The sequence below is a fragment of the Diadema antillarum genome, unplaced genomic scaffold (genome assembly GCF_040938485.1).
Source record: "Diadema antillarum isolate AM-2024a unplaced genomic scaffold, OU_Dant_1.0 seq00000712_RagTag, whole genome shotgun sequence".
NCBI lineage: Eukaryota > Metazoa > Echinodermata > Echinoidea > Diadematoida > Diadematidae > Diadema > Diadema antillarum.
This window is the reverse complement of record NW_027271616.1, coordinates 84,849-102,494: the sequence shown is the minus strand read 5'-3', so window position 1 is coordinate 102,494 and position 17,646 is coordinate 84,849. Positions and strand designations below refer to the sequence as shown.

The 17,646-nt window shown below is 40.2% G+C and overlaps 1 protein-coding gene across 1 annotated transcript; it reads left to right on the top strand.

Annotated features, from left to right (window-relative positions):
* The first annotated feature begins 3,783 nt into the window (after positions 1–3,783).
* On the top strand, positions 3,784–14,927 carry LOC139737884 (transcription factor AP-4-like). Its single transcript, XM_071648553.1, has 5 exons — positions 3,784–3,963; positions 10,187–10,337; positions 11,085–11,348; positions 11,897–12,040; positions 12,834–14,927. The coding sequence occupies exons 1-5, from the start codon at positions 3,878–3,880 to the stop codon at positions 13,359–13,361; spliced, it is 1,173 nt and encodes a 390-aa protein (XP_071504654.1). The 5' UTR covers positions 3,784–3,877; the 3' UTR covers positions 13,362–14,927.
* The last annotated feature ends 2,719 nt before the right edge of the window (positions 14,928–17,646 follow it).

Below are 17,646 nucleotides of genomic sequence, written 5' to 3'. Positions count from 1 at the left end.
ACAACAGCATAAACTATCAAATGAATCATGAAAACGAAATATGATGCTCATGTTTTTAAAACAAAAGAAATCCTCTTTCTTTTCGAGTTGACTCGAGAAAATAATGAAGTTAGACTTTAAAAAAAGAATTACAGTGAAACTTCATTTGCTATGAAGCTAGAGTAATTACACATCACCTTAAATTCCATTTTTATGTTACTGTGTATGAAAGTGGAAAATCCAAAGATGTATAATAGATCAGCGAAACTTTTTGCCAAAAAAAAACCAACAAAAATCGGACACACGAAAAAATTCATGAAGTGCTGAATAGTGATATAAAAGACGAAAAGGCAACTCTGTGTGATGTAGGTGTTGATCAACTTTCCATTTCTTTTGTATACAAAAATTCACCAATATTCACTTTTCTCCTGATAAAAATATTCTTCACACATAATCATGCTTGTTATCGTAAAAGAGTTAACACATATTTGCATGTCCTCCTCAACATGTTCTGTCTGTACCCAAATATTTGAGAAAGATGAAAGTAAGTGAAATTTTATGTACAAAACAAATGGAGAGCTATTCAAGACCTATAAACCTTTATACGTAGTTGGACACTTGTTTCTCTCTAAAATTTTACAATTCATAACTTTTAATGGGTCCGATTTTTCCCTTAAATCTTCACTGATTTACTTTCCTGATTTTCATGTTTTTTTTAAACAAAAAACAACGACAACAACACCAAAGTACCAATATATCAGGATGGATTTCCTCTTTAAGTTCGCTTCAATGGATACAGGAAAAAGAAGTTTAAAAATGGTATTCATAATAAGTTTCATAACAATCGGACCTTACCCGTGAATAAGAAAGTATAATGGAATCTAATCATGTTTTCACAAAATACATATAAATCAGTGATATCAGTCATCATAATTATCTCGGAAATCTTTCAAGTGGGTCCACGCATGCTGGGAGACTAAATTTGTGAGGATGACTAATTTCGCACATTAATGACAAAGGCAGCATAAATTTTAACAGTTTTAAGTATCAATTAATGAATAAATAAATTACTTGATTTATTATTATTATCATTATTATTATTATTATCATTATCATTATCATCATCATCATTATCATTTAGTGCGATGCGAATGGTCAAGGGTGAATGATCTCCCTCTTCATTGGGAAAAAAATCTGGGCGGAATCCTCATTCAGAAAGCCAAAGTCGTTGGTTCCTCTGGATTTCTTCTTTCATTCTCTTCTGCCCCTAAATGTTGAGCTCGCAAAATATTATCACTGCCATTGAAAACGTGTGAAAATATTCCTTGCTTTCATTGCCCATTTTCGGTCCAGTCTTTATCATCGAACTTCTGTGGTTCTCTGTGCTGATATCACTCTGCGTTCAAAAAGGCCATCTTACTGAACTTGGTGTTCAATTGCACTGGTTTCTGTCATAACAACACTGAGAATGATACTTTGTTAGACATTTTAGCCAAAGGATTTGCATCTAAAGAGAAATAATCTCCTGATATAACATTCCGAGTTCTTGTCTCGACAAAATTGAAAACAGCACATAATAGTGCTCACTGATTGATTGCTATAACTGACCATCCTATGTACATGCGTACATGATCCCTGATGATATTATAGGTTCTAGCGTTTCGATGTACAAATTGTAAGATTTCGTGTCCCTTTTTGCTGCTTGCATCACAGTAATATGCGTTGCCAATTTGAACACGGTCAGGTCTTCGAGCTCAGGTAAAAACCCTCTGCATGGTCGCGCGATGGTCGCATGTTAGTACTAGGTATAGTATAGTATTTCTCACAGTCACATAATCAAGATCATGAAAATGACCGAGGGTAAGATTGCGTGATGTCGAGGGTCGTATAGTGACAGCTTCATCATACAGTCTTGTCAATTACTCAAGTGTCGAGATTCTTGTTCTGACACCATGAATGTCATGCGGTTCGATTGATGCCCTGCAGTATCCGGAGCAAAGAGGAAGTAACCAACGCAACTACAGTTTGGCGCTCTTTCCAGGCAAGTTTCGGTTTACAGGAACTGTAAGTATACTCTTCGGAGAATAATGATATTCACAGTTTCGACGCCCTGCGAATTGATATGCCCAAAGAAGATTTTAACAGTCAAGTATAGCATATAAAATGTCACTTCATTACAGGGTAAATAAAAATCATGCTGCTCGCCGTGACTGGGACTAACTAGACACTATTGATGTGATGTTTATAGTAGCTTTCTCCAGGTTTCTCCGGAGACAAGATTGTGGTGCTTATTCGAAGATTTAATTTTTATTGTAGGCCTACAGATCATTATAATTTGTTTTGCCAGAAGTATGCCTAACAGCCCATTTCTTGAATCCTGATATCCCATGTACAAGAGCCATCACAGGCTCCTAAATAATATAGCTTAGAACAGTATAACAGTGGCATGAATCAAAAGAAAAATTAAAGGACCATTAAGGGTATACGCGCCGTGGTATATTTTGGGTTGTATGAATATGTGTGGCTTCATTTTTGTCGCCGAAGGAAAATGAATATTAACGTAGTGTTTATGTTCATGTGATGATAAGCCCATATTACTCTGTTCAAAATGTAGTGATATGTAATAATCAATATGCTTACCATAACACAAAAGGAAGCAATGTTTCTCCAAGGCTCTTATTAGACCTTTGATAGTTTCGTTTTATAGGTTCGATATGTATCGTCACAGCGGTGTCACAGTCACAGTTCTGTATGCAATATGATGCCACTTTTTACAGCAGCAATACTAATAAAATATCTTATACAAACTCTGCTTCACTATAACAACAACAACAACAACAACACTGCTGCAGTCTAGACTTCGCAAATCGGATCAGAGTATAATAACAGTACACAGACTGGTAGTATTGCGGAAATGATTATAAAATTAATTGAACCATAAATATTTGAGTCCTTTGCACATACTCAGACAGATATTCAGCGTTCATCAGACGAAAATAGTTTAACTATTGAAACGAGACTTCTTCTCACCATTACAGGTTTGTTTTTATTTATAATTTCGTAGTAAAATCGCCGAATCTTGAACGTAGCGTTGATACCCGCCTTCGAAAGTGGCCAATCACGGACGTGATGAATAGACCGTCAATGGCGCAAGAGCTAAATATATCAATGATTGACACGAGACCACAATAGCGAATCACGATTGGCTACCGGTGCATACCATTGACGAAAACCGCGCCTACCTAAGGTTAGGAGAATTGCAGGATCTGGAATATTTTTGCTCTTTTAAAGCAAATAAGTAGAGCTTGTTTCGACTTTATTATCTCTTTCTGTACTAGGTATATTATTTGAAATGTATTTATACAATAAATAGCTGTGAATTATTGTAATATTGATTATCTTTTGCATTGTATTACTCATAGAGTGATATTCTTTTTTTAGGTTGAGAAAGAATTCCACGCAGCTGTTGACACATTACAAAAGGCTCGCGCCATGCCAACTGTCAGCTGATTACCGTACGGATTGCAGCATTACTATCAAATATTCTTGGGCAATAATATAGGGCAATGTTTATTCTTATAAAATCTGATTTAGAACCAATTCTTATGTAATAAGCAGGATTGTGAGGTTTATTATATTTGTTTTAAGTAATAGATTACATCTCTTCAAATTACAACGTGGAAAATATGGATTTTGCTTGGATGTTATGGTAGCGGAGGAGTTTCTACTACGCGGTTGACAGTCTCGCAGCTGACTCTGTGACCAGCTGTTTCCCGCCACAATACTGCACATTCACGCCGCACGCTTATTGACCACGCCGCATTTGTTGTGAAAAATACAGGAAAATCGGCACATAACTATCACTTCTAAAGGAGAAGCAGAAGAGCAATCGTGTGATATGGAATACTATGCCATTAAGTCTGAAAAGGATAGCATTGCTGGGCCACTTCGCGTACCGAGCGAGATGATAAGCACATGTGGAAGGTGAGTAATTTTCATCAATTGCGTTGTTTTGCCGGCGAGTGTTGTGTGTTGACTAGATTCTCGGTTCACCTCTCTCTCGCTCTCTCCCTCTGTCTAACCGTTCATTGGGCATGTATAATTTTCGTGATTTCCAAACTATATAGAAAGTCAATGATCTATAGCTTGTAGTACTTTGAGTTCATAATTGTCTCTCAGTTCAATCAAATACTTCTGCCGAGTGTAAATCGGTAAAAAGGAGCTTCTTTTCACGTCGCTGAAATGTCTGGATCAGTGATCAGCCAGCTGTTGTGCGGCGGCATGGTCGCTCGCCACGTGGTTTCTCCCCAGTCTGAAAATATAGGATTTTACGTTTTTTCTTTTTTCAATATTCTCTGATAATCAGTCTCTGCCATTTATTTAGTACTTCTTGTTGTATTTGAATATATGTGATGATGTTTAGGATCCATTTTGTAATTTTAAGCGATATTTTTGTCTGGGCATTTTCTGCCACACCGGCTTATCAACAATCCAGCTCCACCTTTCTCGCGGCGAGGCGAGGCCAGCTGTCTCTTGACATGTCACTCAGACTTCTGAGACTTAATATTGCTCTTCTTTTTCCACTCTGTCGTCTCTTTAGTGCATTTTTACGTAGATCAATGATCGAACTCATGAGTAGTCCTTTTTTCAGGGCAGAGTAATAAGAGTTCTATTTTATACGAATATATTTCTTCTGATATTTAAATGGCTTCGGGTTGTGCGTCGCACGTGTTTCGTTGTGGCCCAGCAGAGAGCCGCCCTTCCCTCTTCAGTGAACGGGGAAGCTTGCGTGGGTGGGTTTCATGCAAATGAGCCCCGCCAGTGCTGTGTGTACACACACATTTCCCATTCCTCGACGTGATAACATGCGTGCCTAGTCAAGAATCCACTCCTCGTGAGTGTGAGTCGCGTCATCGGTTGTGTCTGGAAAATGACGACCGTGCCATTTTCTTTCTGGGAGCAGCACACTGTTGGGGAAAAAAAGTAGATGATTAAAATACCTTTTCGCATACGCCACAGTTTTCTTTGTGATCATTATAACAATTGGGTAAAGGAGAATCCCGTACCATTGCTATGAAATCGAGATTAGTGCACGAAAACGTGTTAAAAATGTGGTATAAATGTCGCGCTGGCTGATTCATCCAAGTGCTGTGCTACACACGAAGAATGGACGCTACCGAGATGAATATATAACTAGGGTCTACGATAGTACACGAACAGCGTTTGAAAGATTATTCTCTTTCAACACAACATTCCCAGCCGACTATGTTTACATTCCTTCCTGTCCTGCTCACACCCGGACAAGAAAGCTATGTATGAGGAAGTTGATCGACAAGAAGTTGTAGGTGTGCGAAATAGGTGTTCGTACGGTTGTACATTGTAATTTGTAGATCTGCACAAACTCATCTGTAAATGAACTTCAAAGCTTCTTTTAAGTGACGAGTACAAGTTGGCCAAAATAGAAAAAAAAAAGAAGAAGAAGAAAGGAAGAAAAAGAGCAAACTAGGTTCTACAAATTTAAAAGTTGCATTTTTCCTTCTTTTTTTTTCAGTGATCGTAGGGAATTTCTACAGAACAGATATGGAATTTGGAAACGAAGAATATTTGCTAATTTAGTGTCTGCTGTGTCAGCGAGGGCTGAAAGACCACTCGAGTTTCCAATGCCAGTAACATTAGCTAACAACAAATGTAAACACAAAACTTGGCAGGGTAATATAGAGCATAAGATCCAAGTTTGTTTGTTTATTTTTTCCCCTTACCCACCAGAGACGAGCCTCCATTTTATGTACATGTATCAAAAGAGGAACCTTTAGAAAAGAAGTGTGTGCCAAAACTTGACTAGAAAATGCTTTGTCATCATTTTTATTGGAAGAACATATCATGTGCTAAATGCCCAGTCAGTATTATGGGAAAAATTAGCTAAAGGCAATCATAGTTTTTAGGCCTATAAACAGACAATCTGTGCATGTAGCCAGTACTTTTCATCGTTTAAAGATATATTTTTAAAAAATGACAAGCAAATGCTGGTATTGTGTTAGCCTGTCTCAGTGAGCAGTTTTATTCTAGCTCCGGTTTTATCTTTATTCTATTTAATTTTTTTTTTTTTTTTTTTTTTTTTTTTTTGACGGGGTGAGTGTCAGCTTTCCAGAAATATACAGGACTATTTATGATCACCTATTTCAGATCAAACCCAAACTTTCAAAGTATGCCTGTGGTGCTCTGCAGTGCACCACCATTCTACAAGTCAGATTACAAAAGTGAGCATTAAATAGTTAACCCAGTCATATTAAATACAACACCTTTGAACAGGTGTAAATTGTAGTTGCATGCAATATCATGTCTGATTCATTTTGCAATGTGAAAGAAGAAACAAAGTTCCCTGTGTTTATAAGTGTAGGCCTAGATAGTGTATCACCAAAATTGTACGTAAGCAGTCATTTTATATCTGCAATAAAACTGCATGTGGAAAAATTAGTTTTAAAAAAAAGATATACTAATAACATATCAAGGTATGAGGAAAAGGAAACATGTGATTAGGCCAAAAAAAAAGAAGAAGAACGCAAACACAGACCAAAACAAAACTGAACAACTGTATCAAGTGCATTTGTGGGTGTGTTGCCGTACAACGCAAAACGAAACGAAACAAACTTGTCTGCGAATTGTGCAAATAGACAAGTCAGTTCCAGACAAATCGAAGCTTGCAGCAGGGAGGTGCTCAATGTGAAAGGCAGGAATGCACGAGTACTGTGCTGACTCCATCCCTGTGCGTGTAATATGAATGCATGTGTGTGTATGTGTGTGTAAATGTGTGTAGTTGAGAATTTTTCGAGGCAGCTGCTCAGATTTGGCTTCATGCCAAAAAGGGGCCTGGACTGTGGATTCTTCCATTGATGGTAGAGGGGTGTGTGTACCTTTTTCTCAAATCATGGGACCCAAAGGGCTGTAATCCAGCAGTTGTGTGTGAACAGCACTTGAGTAGATAATGTGAAAGGTCTAGTTTGTTCGGGTCAGTGGGCCCTGCAATGACCCCCACTTGTTAATCAGTTTTGATACCATGTTAGAAACTTATTAATCGATTACAATCATGAAATACCATCTGTCCTAGTGCACTTTGCATTTGTAAACATTGTGTATGAGATGGAAGTCATGCATGCACACTCGGTTTATTGGGCGCAATTCGACCCGTATGTGGGATAGCTGAGTCAACCAGAAAATTTCACAAGACACCGCCTTGTTATGTGGGAGAAAACTGCAGCATTCCCAGTTACAACCTGTTACCTATCTCTCTCTCTCTCTCAATATATATAAAGGTCTAGTATGTTTTGTCTGTCCCCATTTGAAATTGCTGCTCACAGTAACACACCTTGTTGATTCATTCCTCCTGATAGTTTTTAACCATGTGAATATCTGCCTCAAAAGTGAAGAAGCCTGACTACCTGGTATTCAAAGCTTCCTTCACCTTTGCGCCTCCCCTACCATACATAGCCCTGTCGCTATACACAAGTGTTTCTGGTCGGGGGGGGGGGGGGGGGGTAGAATCCCAATTGATAAAGATTTAAGTCTAGTTTTCTATTCAAATCAAAATGCAAGCTGTACATGGCTTACATGTAGGAGTGGATATAGCCTGATAAGTAAATGAACATGTTATGCAAAGGACGGTATGATGCTTATTTGTTTCTTGTACATTACGTAACTATTGTAGTATCTCATATACTCAGAAGCCCCTCCCCAAAATTCTGTCTCCCAACCCCCCCTCCCCATCTGATCATGTACATTGTCCGTCTCGCATCTCACCTTCCCATTTGCTCCAGCAAGGCGATGACAAGTGGAAGGGAAGTATTTAATTAGGGTGACCCCAGCGACTGCAGCAACGTCACTGTGATTCACGTCCGATCGTGCACCCACACGATCGTTGGCAGTCGACTGTCAAAGTAGTGTCACCCATGGTCTTGCTTGGCCGTTTTTGTGTTTACAGTTTGGAACAGTTTTACACACCGTGGATACTATGTAGTATGTTCTACTAAACTCAGATCCATGCAGGAAACGTTTTCCAAGTAATGGCATACACCTACATTAAATCAGCACTTTGAGTACTTGGGGGGGGGGGGGGAGAAAAAGTTAAGATCATCTGAACCCCATATCAGAAAACAAAATGATGTGGACGAAAAAATGACGACACTTCCAACAAAGTGAGAGCTTGTTGTAGTCTAGAGACTTGTGCTGTAATTGTATCTCAGTGAATAGCTTGACTGATCCATTTACAAGTACAGGAGACTTGTTGGACCTTACAATAGTTTGTTGTATCTTCTTATTGGTATGTTTCAGCCTTAGACCAGTGCATTGTTGATCTTGTACATCAACTTGCCCAATAGGGAAAGCTCACTTGCCCAGTGTTAAAAGTGCATGACTTCCCAGAAGCTAGTCTTTAAAAAAAGATTGTAAAGCCACATACAAGGACTCTGTTATCTCCTACTGGTGTGAGGAACATTACCCAGACGGTTTTAAAAGATGCCACCGATTGAGGGGAGGGGAAAGAAAAACGGAATCGACCTTGCCCCATTCTTTAGATAGACCGAGAATGATGGAGAGAATGAGAGAAAGAAAAAAAGTGGGTGTGTGGGTGTGTGTGTGAGTTAGTGCCAACCCCTTCATTGTCTACTCAATCCTCCATTTGGCTGCAAAGTTGCAGTCCTTATTAAAGAGGTTTTTGTGGCCAGCAGAACAAAGGAAGGAATTTCAGCAATTTGAAGGTGCCTTGTGCCTGGAAGCTTCTCTACTCAGGTGTGAAATCGACATAATGTGCATCTTCCTTTGAAAAGTACTACTGTATGAATGCTGTCTCTTTCTGTGTTGTTGTTGTTATTATTATTATCATCATTATTATCAGTAGTAGTAGTGGTAGTAGTAGTATCATCATCATCATTATAATCATTTATTAATGCTATAATTTTTTCTAATTTTGATTTTGATTTATTACTATTGTTATTGCCATTATTATTGATTCAAAGTATTTGTTGTTATGAGTGTTGATGTTGAGAATAGTGGTTCTAAGAAGTTATTTAAAGGCAAAACTTTGGTGTCTGTACATTATCCAAATTGTAGTATTTTTATATCAACAGACATGTATTGCAACATTCATTTTTTTTTTTATGTGTCCCAGAAATCTAGTGTATTCATTCCACCTTTACAGATGACAGAAATTAGTACACTCCTCATTTCAGCTGATCTGACCATACAGAGCTCTGTAATTGTTCCAAGTCCCTTTCTGAATTGTACAGTAGCACCATAAAGAGAGTGATAAACCTGGGAGGTTGTCTAGCGGTGTTCATTTTTATCACCCGCTCTGTGCCAAGGGCACAGGAAGCATTATTTCCTCAGATGTGGTAATCTGATTACTTGCAACCACTCTGGACTGGAGGTGTGTGCAATATTTACCGTCAATGATAGGATCTCTGACTCTGTGTACGAAACCATCCGAGTTAGCTAACACCCCATCCCTATCACATGTGCTCAAATGAATATACACACACTCACACCAACACACACACAAACACTACTACCAACACCCACCTGTAGTTACCAATCATGACAAAATTGATTTTTTTTTTTTAATGAGCCAATGATATTCATACAAATATTCTCCCAGTAACAGAGTATAGTATGAAGGATTCTTAATGTCATGGAGTAATAGCAGCCAGCCAAAGTACGAAAATAGACTGGTACAGCATTCTTCCGTCATGAGCTGAATGGGCGATGGAAAATGTCAATGGAAGAATATCTCACAAGAACCCAGTAGTTCGCGCAAACCCTTGCTTTATGAGGAGAAGGTCACGACCTACACAAATATGGAATCATCGGGAGAAATGATTGATAAGCCACATCAGTATGATATTTTATGGTGGGCCAGACTAATTCTGGTTTTGATGCAGTGCCCTTTCGTGTTTTCGTATTTGTTGGATTACTACTACTTTTCTTTAGAGAGACCAACACAAAAGAAACAAACAAACATGCACACACACAAACAAGCCACACATGTCAGCACGTACACACACAGAAAAAAACAAAACAAAACAGCCCGAACCCCAAATATAGCCAAAGTGGGAAGTCATGAAATTTTTTGCTGATGCTTCTTCCCCCAGCATAAAGTAGGCCTGAGCTTTATAAACACTAACAGCGCCCTCGCCGTCTTTTCTCTGTGTTTCTCCAGTCCGTCCCCCTCCAATCCGAAGGATGCGGAGAAGAGGATTCGGCGAGAAATTGCAAACAGCAACGAGAGACGGCGGATGCAGAGCATCAACGCCGGCTTCCAGTCGCTCAAGCTCCTCCTGCCCCACAGCGAGGGGGAGAAACTTAGCAAGGTGAGTGGTCATTTCTTGGTCACATGCAACTTTTGACGGCCTCCTACTTGATTAAAATGAAAGTACTACTGTATTCAAATGAAGTAAATAGAACAAGAGAATTGTCTCTGACAAACTACTTTGTAATAACTTAAATAAGCTTGGGAAATCTTAAAGGGACTGTACAGTACTGGTTGAGGTAATGTGAGATAATGAGAAACCTCGTATGAAATATGAAAGAGCATGTAATTTTAAGAAGGATGCAACGTTTATTCGATGAAAATTGGTTTTCAAATGGCTGAGATATAAAAAAAAAGTGATAATAATGAAAGGCGACAGGCCACGCCTTTTATTAGGATCTCTTTATTTCACCTTGTTTTGGGATATCTCAGCCATTTCAAAACCAATTTTTATCAAATAATTTTTTGATACCCCGTAGAATTGCATGCTCTTTGACATCTCATAGAGTGGTTTCTGAATATCTTGCAAAACGTTAAAAGCTAAATCCTCACCTCAACCAGAACTGTACACACCCTTTAACTTGTTTGATTCAGTTGGCTCCGAAGGATGAAATGTACAGTTTTAACCTGATACTGATATATACATGTAAGGTAACCTGCTGAATTGTAACAACGGTTTAATGCCTCTGCCTCCATCACTTTTTTTTCAGCTCTATGTTTTTGAGAAGTGTATGCTATTGGCAGAATTTCCTAATTAAGTTTCATTATTTACCATCCCCCCCCCCCCCCCCCCCCCCCGACCCTGCAGGCTGCCATCCTGCAGCAGACCGCGGACTACATCTGTCGTCTGGAGCAGGAGAAGACGCACTTGATGAGCCAGGTCCTCAACCTCAAGCGCGTCCTCATCAAGTACGAGAACAGCAACGGAGGCGGCGGGGACAGCGAGCCGGAGTCGCCCATCCCGCCCAAGAAGAGGAAGCGGTACGACAGCATGATGGACGAAGGCATCGGCAGCCCGGAGTCCTTTGACGACACGCGGAGTACCGCCTCTGTGCCTCTCGATACAAAGAAGGTCAGTCTTGGAACTCTAATGTTGTCCTTATTGTGTCATAGTGTCTTCACAAAAGGAGGGGGGAGACAGTGTGAGAGTTTTGTAATTTTGGAAAAGAAGAAATTGTAGACTGCAATGCTTTAGAGTGTTAAGTTTTATCATGTTATCAAAAATTATGTTTAATTATGCTAGTGCCCTATGCAACATTAAAATAGCATTATGGGGCAGTCTGATTTTCGGGTTTCAGAAAAGTTGCTTTGTGGTAACCATGTAAAAACTGTCACTCAGAGTGTTGAAGAAAAATTGCACAATTTGAACTGCTGTATCTAGCTCTCTCAGACATTAATAGTGGGTGGAAGAAAGTGTTGACAACCCATGAAACTTGTCTGTAATTATCAAGAGTGATATATCACCGTGCAACACTCTCCAAGAAACCTCGTCGTGACTTCCTGAACAGGAAGGCCTGTCACAACACAGAGGAGCCCTAAGTGGTCCTGCGAACTCCCAATGACCTTTCTTCCCTTTTACCTTTTTTTCCCTCCTCCCCCCCCCCCCCCCCCTTTTTGCAGGTCATGGAGGATAACCACCGCGAAATCATGGACCTGAGGGCAAAGCTGGACCGGGAGCGGCACTACCGGATGGTGGTGGAGGAAAGGAATCGATCCTTAGAGGCGCAGCTCTACCCCGAGAAGCTGAAGGAGCTGACGAAGAAGGTGGGTGTGTCGGAGTCTCGTCAGTCAGCACTCTTAAAGACTCCCTCAGCTTCATTTCGTCCTGAAAAATTTATCATTTTGGCACCTTGAGAGTGATAGTATGATAGGAGGAGGGGGGGGGGGGGGGGGGGTGGTGCCAAAGCCATGTTCTGGACCTCACCTGTAAGATTTTTTTTTTTTTTTTTTTTTGTCACACCATGAATGACTCGTGTGCACTTTATTTGCATGTGCACATGTTTGAAGATCCAAACTTCAATTGCCAGCCGTGTTTGATGTGGACCTCTGCCAAGAACAGCTTGCCTTATCATGCTGCTCAAACACCCTTCAATCAATTGTACTCGTCTCTCCGACAGAATCAATAGACTTTGCTGCCATTGACGGGCAATACTCTGAGAGTATTGAGCTGAATACTTGTCCACCATTATTCAATGTCATCCAGTCTGCGTGCAGGGGCTGAGAAGAAGACTATGAATAGTTGATTGCAGTAGAATGGTTTCGTCTTTATGCGATGTTCAGTGCTGCCTGCTTCTTTCAGTCTCATAGAAGCGGGTTTTTTTGTTTTGTTTTTTGCAAGTGCTTTATGAAACAGGCAGTTCCATTTTTAACATTTGTTGGCATGCTGGAAGAGCACAAGATTGAGTCTCCCTTTCCTTGTGGTAGTTGTTAGCATTTAGAAGAAATCAAACTCTATGACAGTACTTAGTGCAATTGTTTTCATCACGTGTACGAGTTCAATAGAATGAAGGCAAGTGCTGAAATGTCATGATCGTGCTATCTTGCTTTCACAAATCAGGTGAGTCATGATGAACCAGCTCCTGTGGTCCCTTCCGAGGAGCTGAGGCGAAAAGAGGAGGTGGAAATGCAGCACCAGCAGCAACTTGCAATCCAGCAACAGCGTGCGCTAATGATGCAATACCACGTTGCCATGACGACACCCGCCCCCATCACCACCCCGGCACCCATCACCACGCCTGCTCCCATCATGACGCCGACGACGTCGACCTCGCGGCAGAACCTGGAGACGATCTTTCAGGCGATCAGGCATCTCGAGGGTGAGCGCCCAACGCCCGGGAACACGCCAGTCCAAACTCCATCCCACACACCGACCCCCGACGACGAAGCAAGGAAGGGCCGGGATGAATGTGATGACATCCTTCGCCGGGCAGAAGAGCGGTCGGTCATCCGTGAAGCAGAGTCCAGATTAAAGCCTGAGCCCATTGAAGAGACCAAGGTCTCTGATTATACCAAGGGGCGTGGGATCAAAATTGAACTAGTCCATCCTCTGGAGCTGACTGCTCGACCAAGCATTATCGTTTCATGAGAGCTGCTTGTGGGCAAAATTGATGTATCATATTAAAACATGTACAATACTAGGAAAAACCTTGATTATTTTGTCACTGACGTATTTATTCGGTAGCTTGAATTGCGCTCCACTGCAAATCTTGTAGATGCTCTAGAGTAGATATGTAGTGTGCTATGTACAGAGAAAAAAAAAAGAAATTAAAAAAAAAAGCTATCAAAATTGTCCTTACAAAAGACAATATGTTTACAAGCTATCTGTAGCCTGGAATTTTACTTGCAGCAGTGGGCAAAAGGAGGGGGATTACTGCAGATAATGCATTAATTGCCCTCTCCCTATTAAACTTCAAACACTACCACCACTACCACAGCTCAGTTTCTTAACAAAGTCACCTGATACCAATGGCCTTGGTGCAGTTTTGTCTCTGGGTGCAGTAGCCTCACAGCGCCGGTGGCAGGATGCATGAGGAAGTATTGCATCCTGTAGGAAGTTGCTCGTGGTGGTTTTGGTTTTCAAATTCCTCTGTGAAAGGTCTTGTTTGGCAAGGGGAATTCCCAGACCCCGACCCGAAATCCAGGGCTGAATCTCAATGGATTCCGGAAGAGGCCGCGGTATCAGATAAGAGTTTCGGTGGTCTTAGGATGTGTGGCCTCTTTAATCAATTAGCGGATCACACCAATTGTCATTAACTCTCCTGACCATTTTTTTTTCTTCTTTCCTACTTTGATCCGGCAGATGTATCCATAATGGCAATGGTCATTTTATGCTAAATGATGATTTTTGATTCAGTAATGTGATTTTGTTATTATTGTGCCAAAATGTTTAAATTTGCATCTCATAAAGATATATTCTGTTCACTTGTCCTATGTTTGGACAACATGGGCTGATTAAACTGAAAGCGATAGTGGTGTTGAGCTGTCAGTGACGGGGACCACTCGATTGGTGAGACATGCAGCTGCGTCTTCAAAGGAAGGAGGGGAAAATGAGATTAGAAACTGAAAATGAGATTAGAGCTTCAGCATGCAGCGAGTGTGAGTCTAGTCCCTGGGTTATCAGTGTGGTAGGAAACAGATGACAGAAGTATTCCCTGGGTAAACACCAGTAACAGTTCGTGGGATATCCTCAAACAAATGTTTGTGTTTCTTTTTTTTCTCTCTTTCTCTTTCATATAGGTTAAGGCCAGATTTGCAGTCTGTTTTTACAGCTGATAAACTCTTTCGGCTGAATGGTGATGCCACATTAAAATATTCCTTGCTTTCTCAAGACTCAATTCTGGGTCTCTCGTTCACGCGTCGAGCCAGAATTATGGGATAGTATGCGCTGTTTTGGGGGCAGTCGTGGATATTTCTCATAACTCATGTAGGAGACCTCTTTAAGTGCAACAAGAGGGATGAGTAAGGCAAGCAACATTAATCACTTTCCTGCCCCTGTCCCACGTAATCTGCCGATTAGAATGCCACATTGTGCATGTTGGGTTGCTCCTTCTGGCATTGACGGTTGGGGGAAACCTAGCATGGCCCAAATTTGTTGGCTCATGTATAGGGCAAGTCACGGGATACTGAATCATAAATGTAGAGAAGTTCCCCCCCCCCCCCCCCCCCCTTGCATACAAACACACGGTTCTCTGTCCATTTTTAATTACAACATGTCTCTGACCTGTGGATTGTGGATGGGGCACTTTTTGATGAATGGCTGCTGAAGGTGGGAATTTGCCTAACATAGGATTTCAAAGTCATTTTTTTTTCTTCTCGCAAGAAGAAGAAGAAATGTGTGCAAGGCAGACCCATTCCAATATCTATACTACCATTGCATTCAGTGTTAGGTTGCTGTTCATTTAGGATCCTTAGGCTATGAATTGCCAAACTGCAGATTGTCATCATGCGGAGTGTTGCACAATCACCTTTTAATACAGCAGATGAGATGAACCCATGGAAAATTGAATCAAAATGTTGAAAAGTTCTAGTTCTGAAAGTGTACAAGCGTCCTTAAACTACCCAATTTTCTCAGATTTCTTAGCCAACTTTCTACAGTTTTGAGATACCCTCAAGTCCTGCTCCAAAATATGACACATTGCTGTTGGATTAGAGCGCTGTGGCTGTACATGTCACTCTTGCCCCCCCGGCCCGACGTTGGCGCTGTGGTAATTTTCCACTGGAGTCAGACAGTCAGACAGTCATTCATAGCCAACTTCCTCCCAGAGTATCACTGGCAGGAAGATGCCACTTCCATGTGGGGGGGAAATGAGACACAAGCCCCTCATTTCCTTTCGCTTTCTGCAGGCAAGTCCACGCAGGCTCCTTTGCCGGAGGCTGCGTCTTGCGTACAAGCACCCCCTGTTGGAGGCACTGTGGCATTAGCCAATGGTCGCCCAGGGGGGAGTGATTAGTCCATCCTGAAAGTAGTTCTGGCTGGAAACTTGTCTATGCATGAATCACGAAGTTTGTGTCGAAAAAGAAAAAAAGAAAAGAAATCCAACAACTTGCATTGACTTGCCTTGTCATTATGACAAAAACTAAGACAAAGTTTGGGCCGTTTTTACTATTTTTCCCCCCTTTTTTCCTGTCGTGAGTTTGGAAGCCCTCTGTATCATTTGTAAATGTTGACAGTGTGTCCCTTATTCTTAAGCCTAATATGGTTGAAAACGAATGTTTTTACATTCATGGACACAAATTCAGAGATTAGCTTCACAGAGTATCCACTGTAGATTATGTAGCAAGCAAACACTGCCATTGAAATGCAAGTAGAAGTAGTTATTTGATATAGATTTAGACATAAAGACTGGAAAAAAAAAGAAATAAAAAAAAAATGTGAAATTGAGATTTGAATGATAGTACGAAAAATCCTGTGTGACAGGCAGTACTTGAAAAAGAATACATTTTGAAGGACATTATTTATTGTTATTCAAAGGAAAGTGGAGAGTGAATGACACAAACTCATGACTAGTTGGATAGTATACTGAGAAATGAACAGACTTGTAAATAATGTACAAAACCTGTTTCGTGTTTCTCTGTGTTTGTAATACCAGTTGATTTGTGTTGTTTGTGGTAAACACTTGTTCCAGAGCTCATGAAAAGAGCAAAATAAATTTGAAATAGAAAAGACTATTTGTTCTCATTTGAGGTACATTGTATATGTGGTTCATCGCAAAACTAGGGCAAATTCTTAAAAAGTTGTGTTCAAATCCTATGCTGTTTAAAACGTCCAAGTGATACATGTATTGCAGGCCCTCAGCGGAGATTAAGCTGTACATTAAAATGATTGGATTTCATAACATTTTTAGGGAGGGATGACTTTCTATGCAAGTATGAAAATAAACCTCGGTGTTTGATGTGTCTCTCGTGTAATTTGAATTGGAAGGCTAAATTGGCCAACACCTTTTGTCCCAAGATAATATTCACACCTGTATTTTCAGTTTTCGAGAATTGTGTCTGTCGAGTGTATTCATGTTTGATACGTTTCACTTATTTGTGTCATTACCTCTTTTGTTGGTGTTGGATATATTCCAATTTTGAATCTTGATTTAGGACAGGGAGATTGTGTGACAAAATTGATGTATTTTAACTTACTTATCAAGCAGCTGATGTACTACATGTATTGTACCTGCTCAGCTATTATCATTATTCTTTTTTTTTTTTCTTTCTTTTAAAGATGAACTGTTCCCTGCCAAATCTTTCAAGCTTATTTGCAAACCATACGTGATTTTTGCTTTCTTTTGATGGAAGATTGAGTACTTCTTGCAACTCTTTTGTTCAGTGTGCATGATTATCTGCAGTTATCATGCTCCAGCCACTTACAATGTGTAAAACTTGCAGAAGTCAACATATTGTCAACATTGAAAAGAAAAATGCACAGAAACTTTAACATTTGCCCATTGACACTTTTGTTCTTCTGTGCTTATATTATGGATTTTTTAAAATGTCTTTTTTGTGTGTTACCTCTTTTGGAAATCACCCTCTGTATTCTGAAATATTTTCCTGTAAACTTGTAGAAAGTTTTCCTAATTTCTTGCTTTTTGTGCTTTTTCTTTCTTTGTGTCTGTTATTGGCCCATCCTGGAAACAAAGAACCAAAGAAACTGTTTTCTGAAAGTGTATTTATTGAACGATGCCCCTTTGTCTTTGAATGACTGTGTAAATCTCAATAGGAAAGATAATGACCCTTGAAGCATATCTTGCAAATGCAACAGAAAGGGAATACACGTATTTTGTTTTGTCCTTTAGTAATGCGTTGAAATGCGTTGATGAAATGTTTAATTTGCCGAATTTTGCACTGTTTGCCTTCGACAGTCCTCTCTGAGCGTGTATTAT

Bases quoted from the DNA above. Each gene is read 5' to 3' on its own strand.
- LOC139737884 (XM_071648553.1), top strand. From the start codon at position 3,878: ATGGAATACTATGCCATTAAGTCTGAAAAGGATAGCATTGCTGGGCCA. The intron at 3,964-10,186 runs GTGAGTAATTTT...GTGTTTCTCCAG, and splicing joins ATGATAAGCACATGTGGAAG to TCCGTCCCCCTCCAATCCGA. The intron at 10,338-11,084 runs GTGAGTGGTCAT...CCGACCCTGCAG, and splicing joins AGGGGGAGAAACTTAGCAAG to GCTGCCATCCTGCAGCAGAC.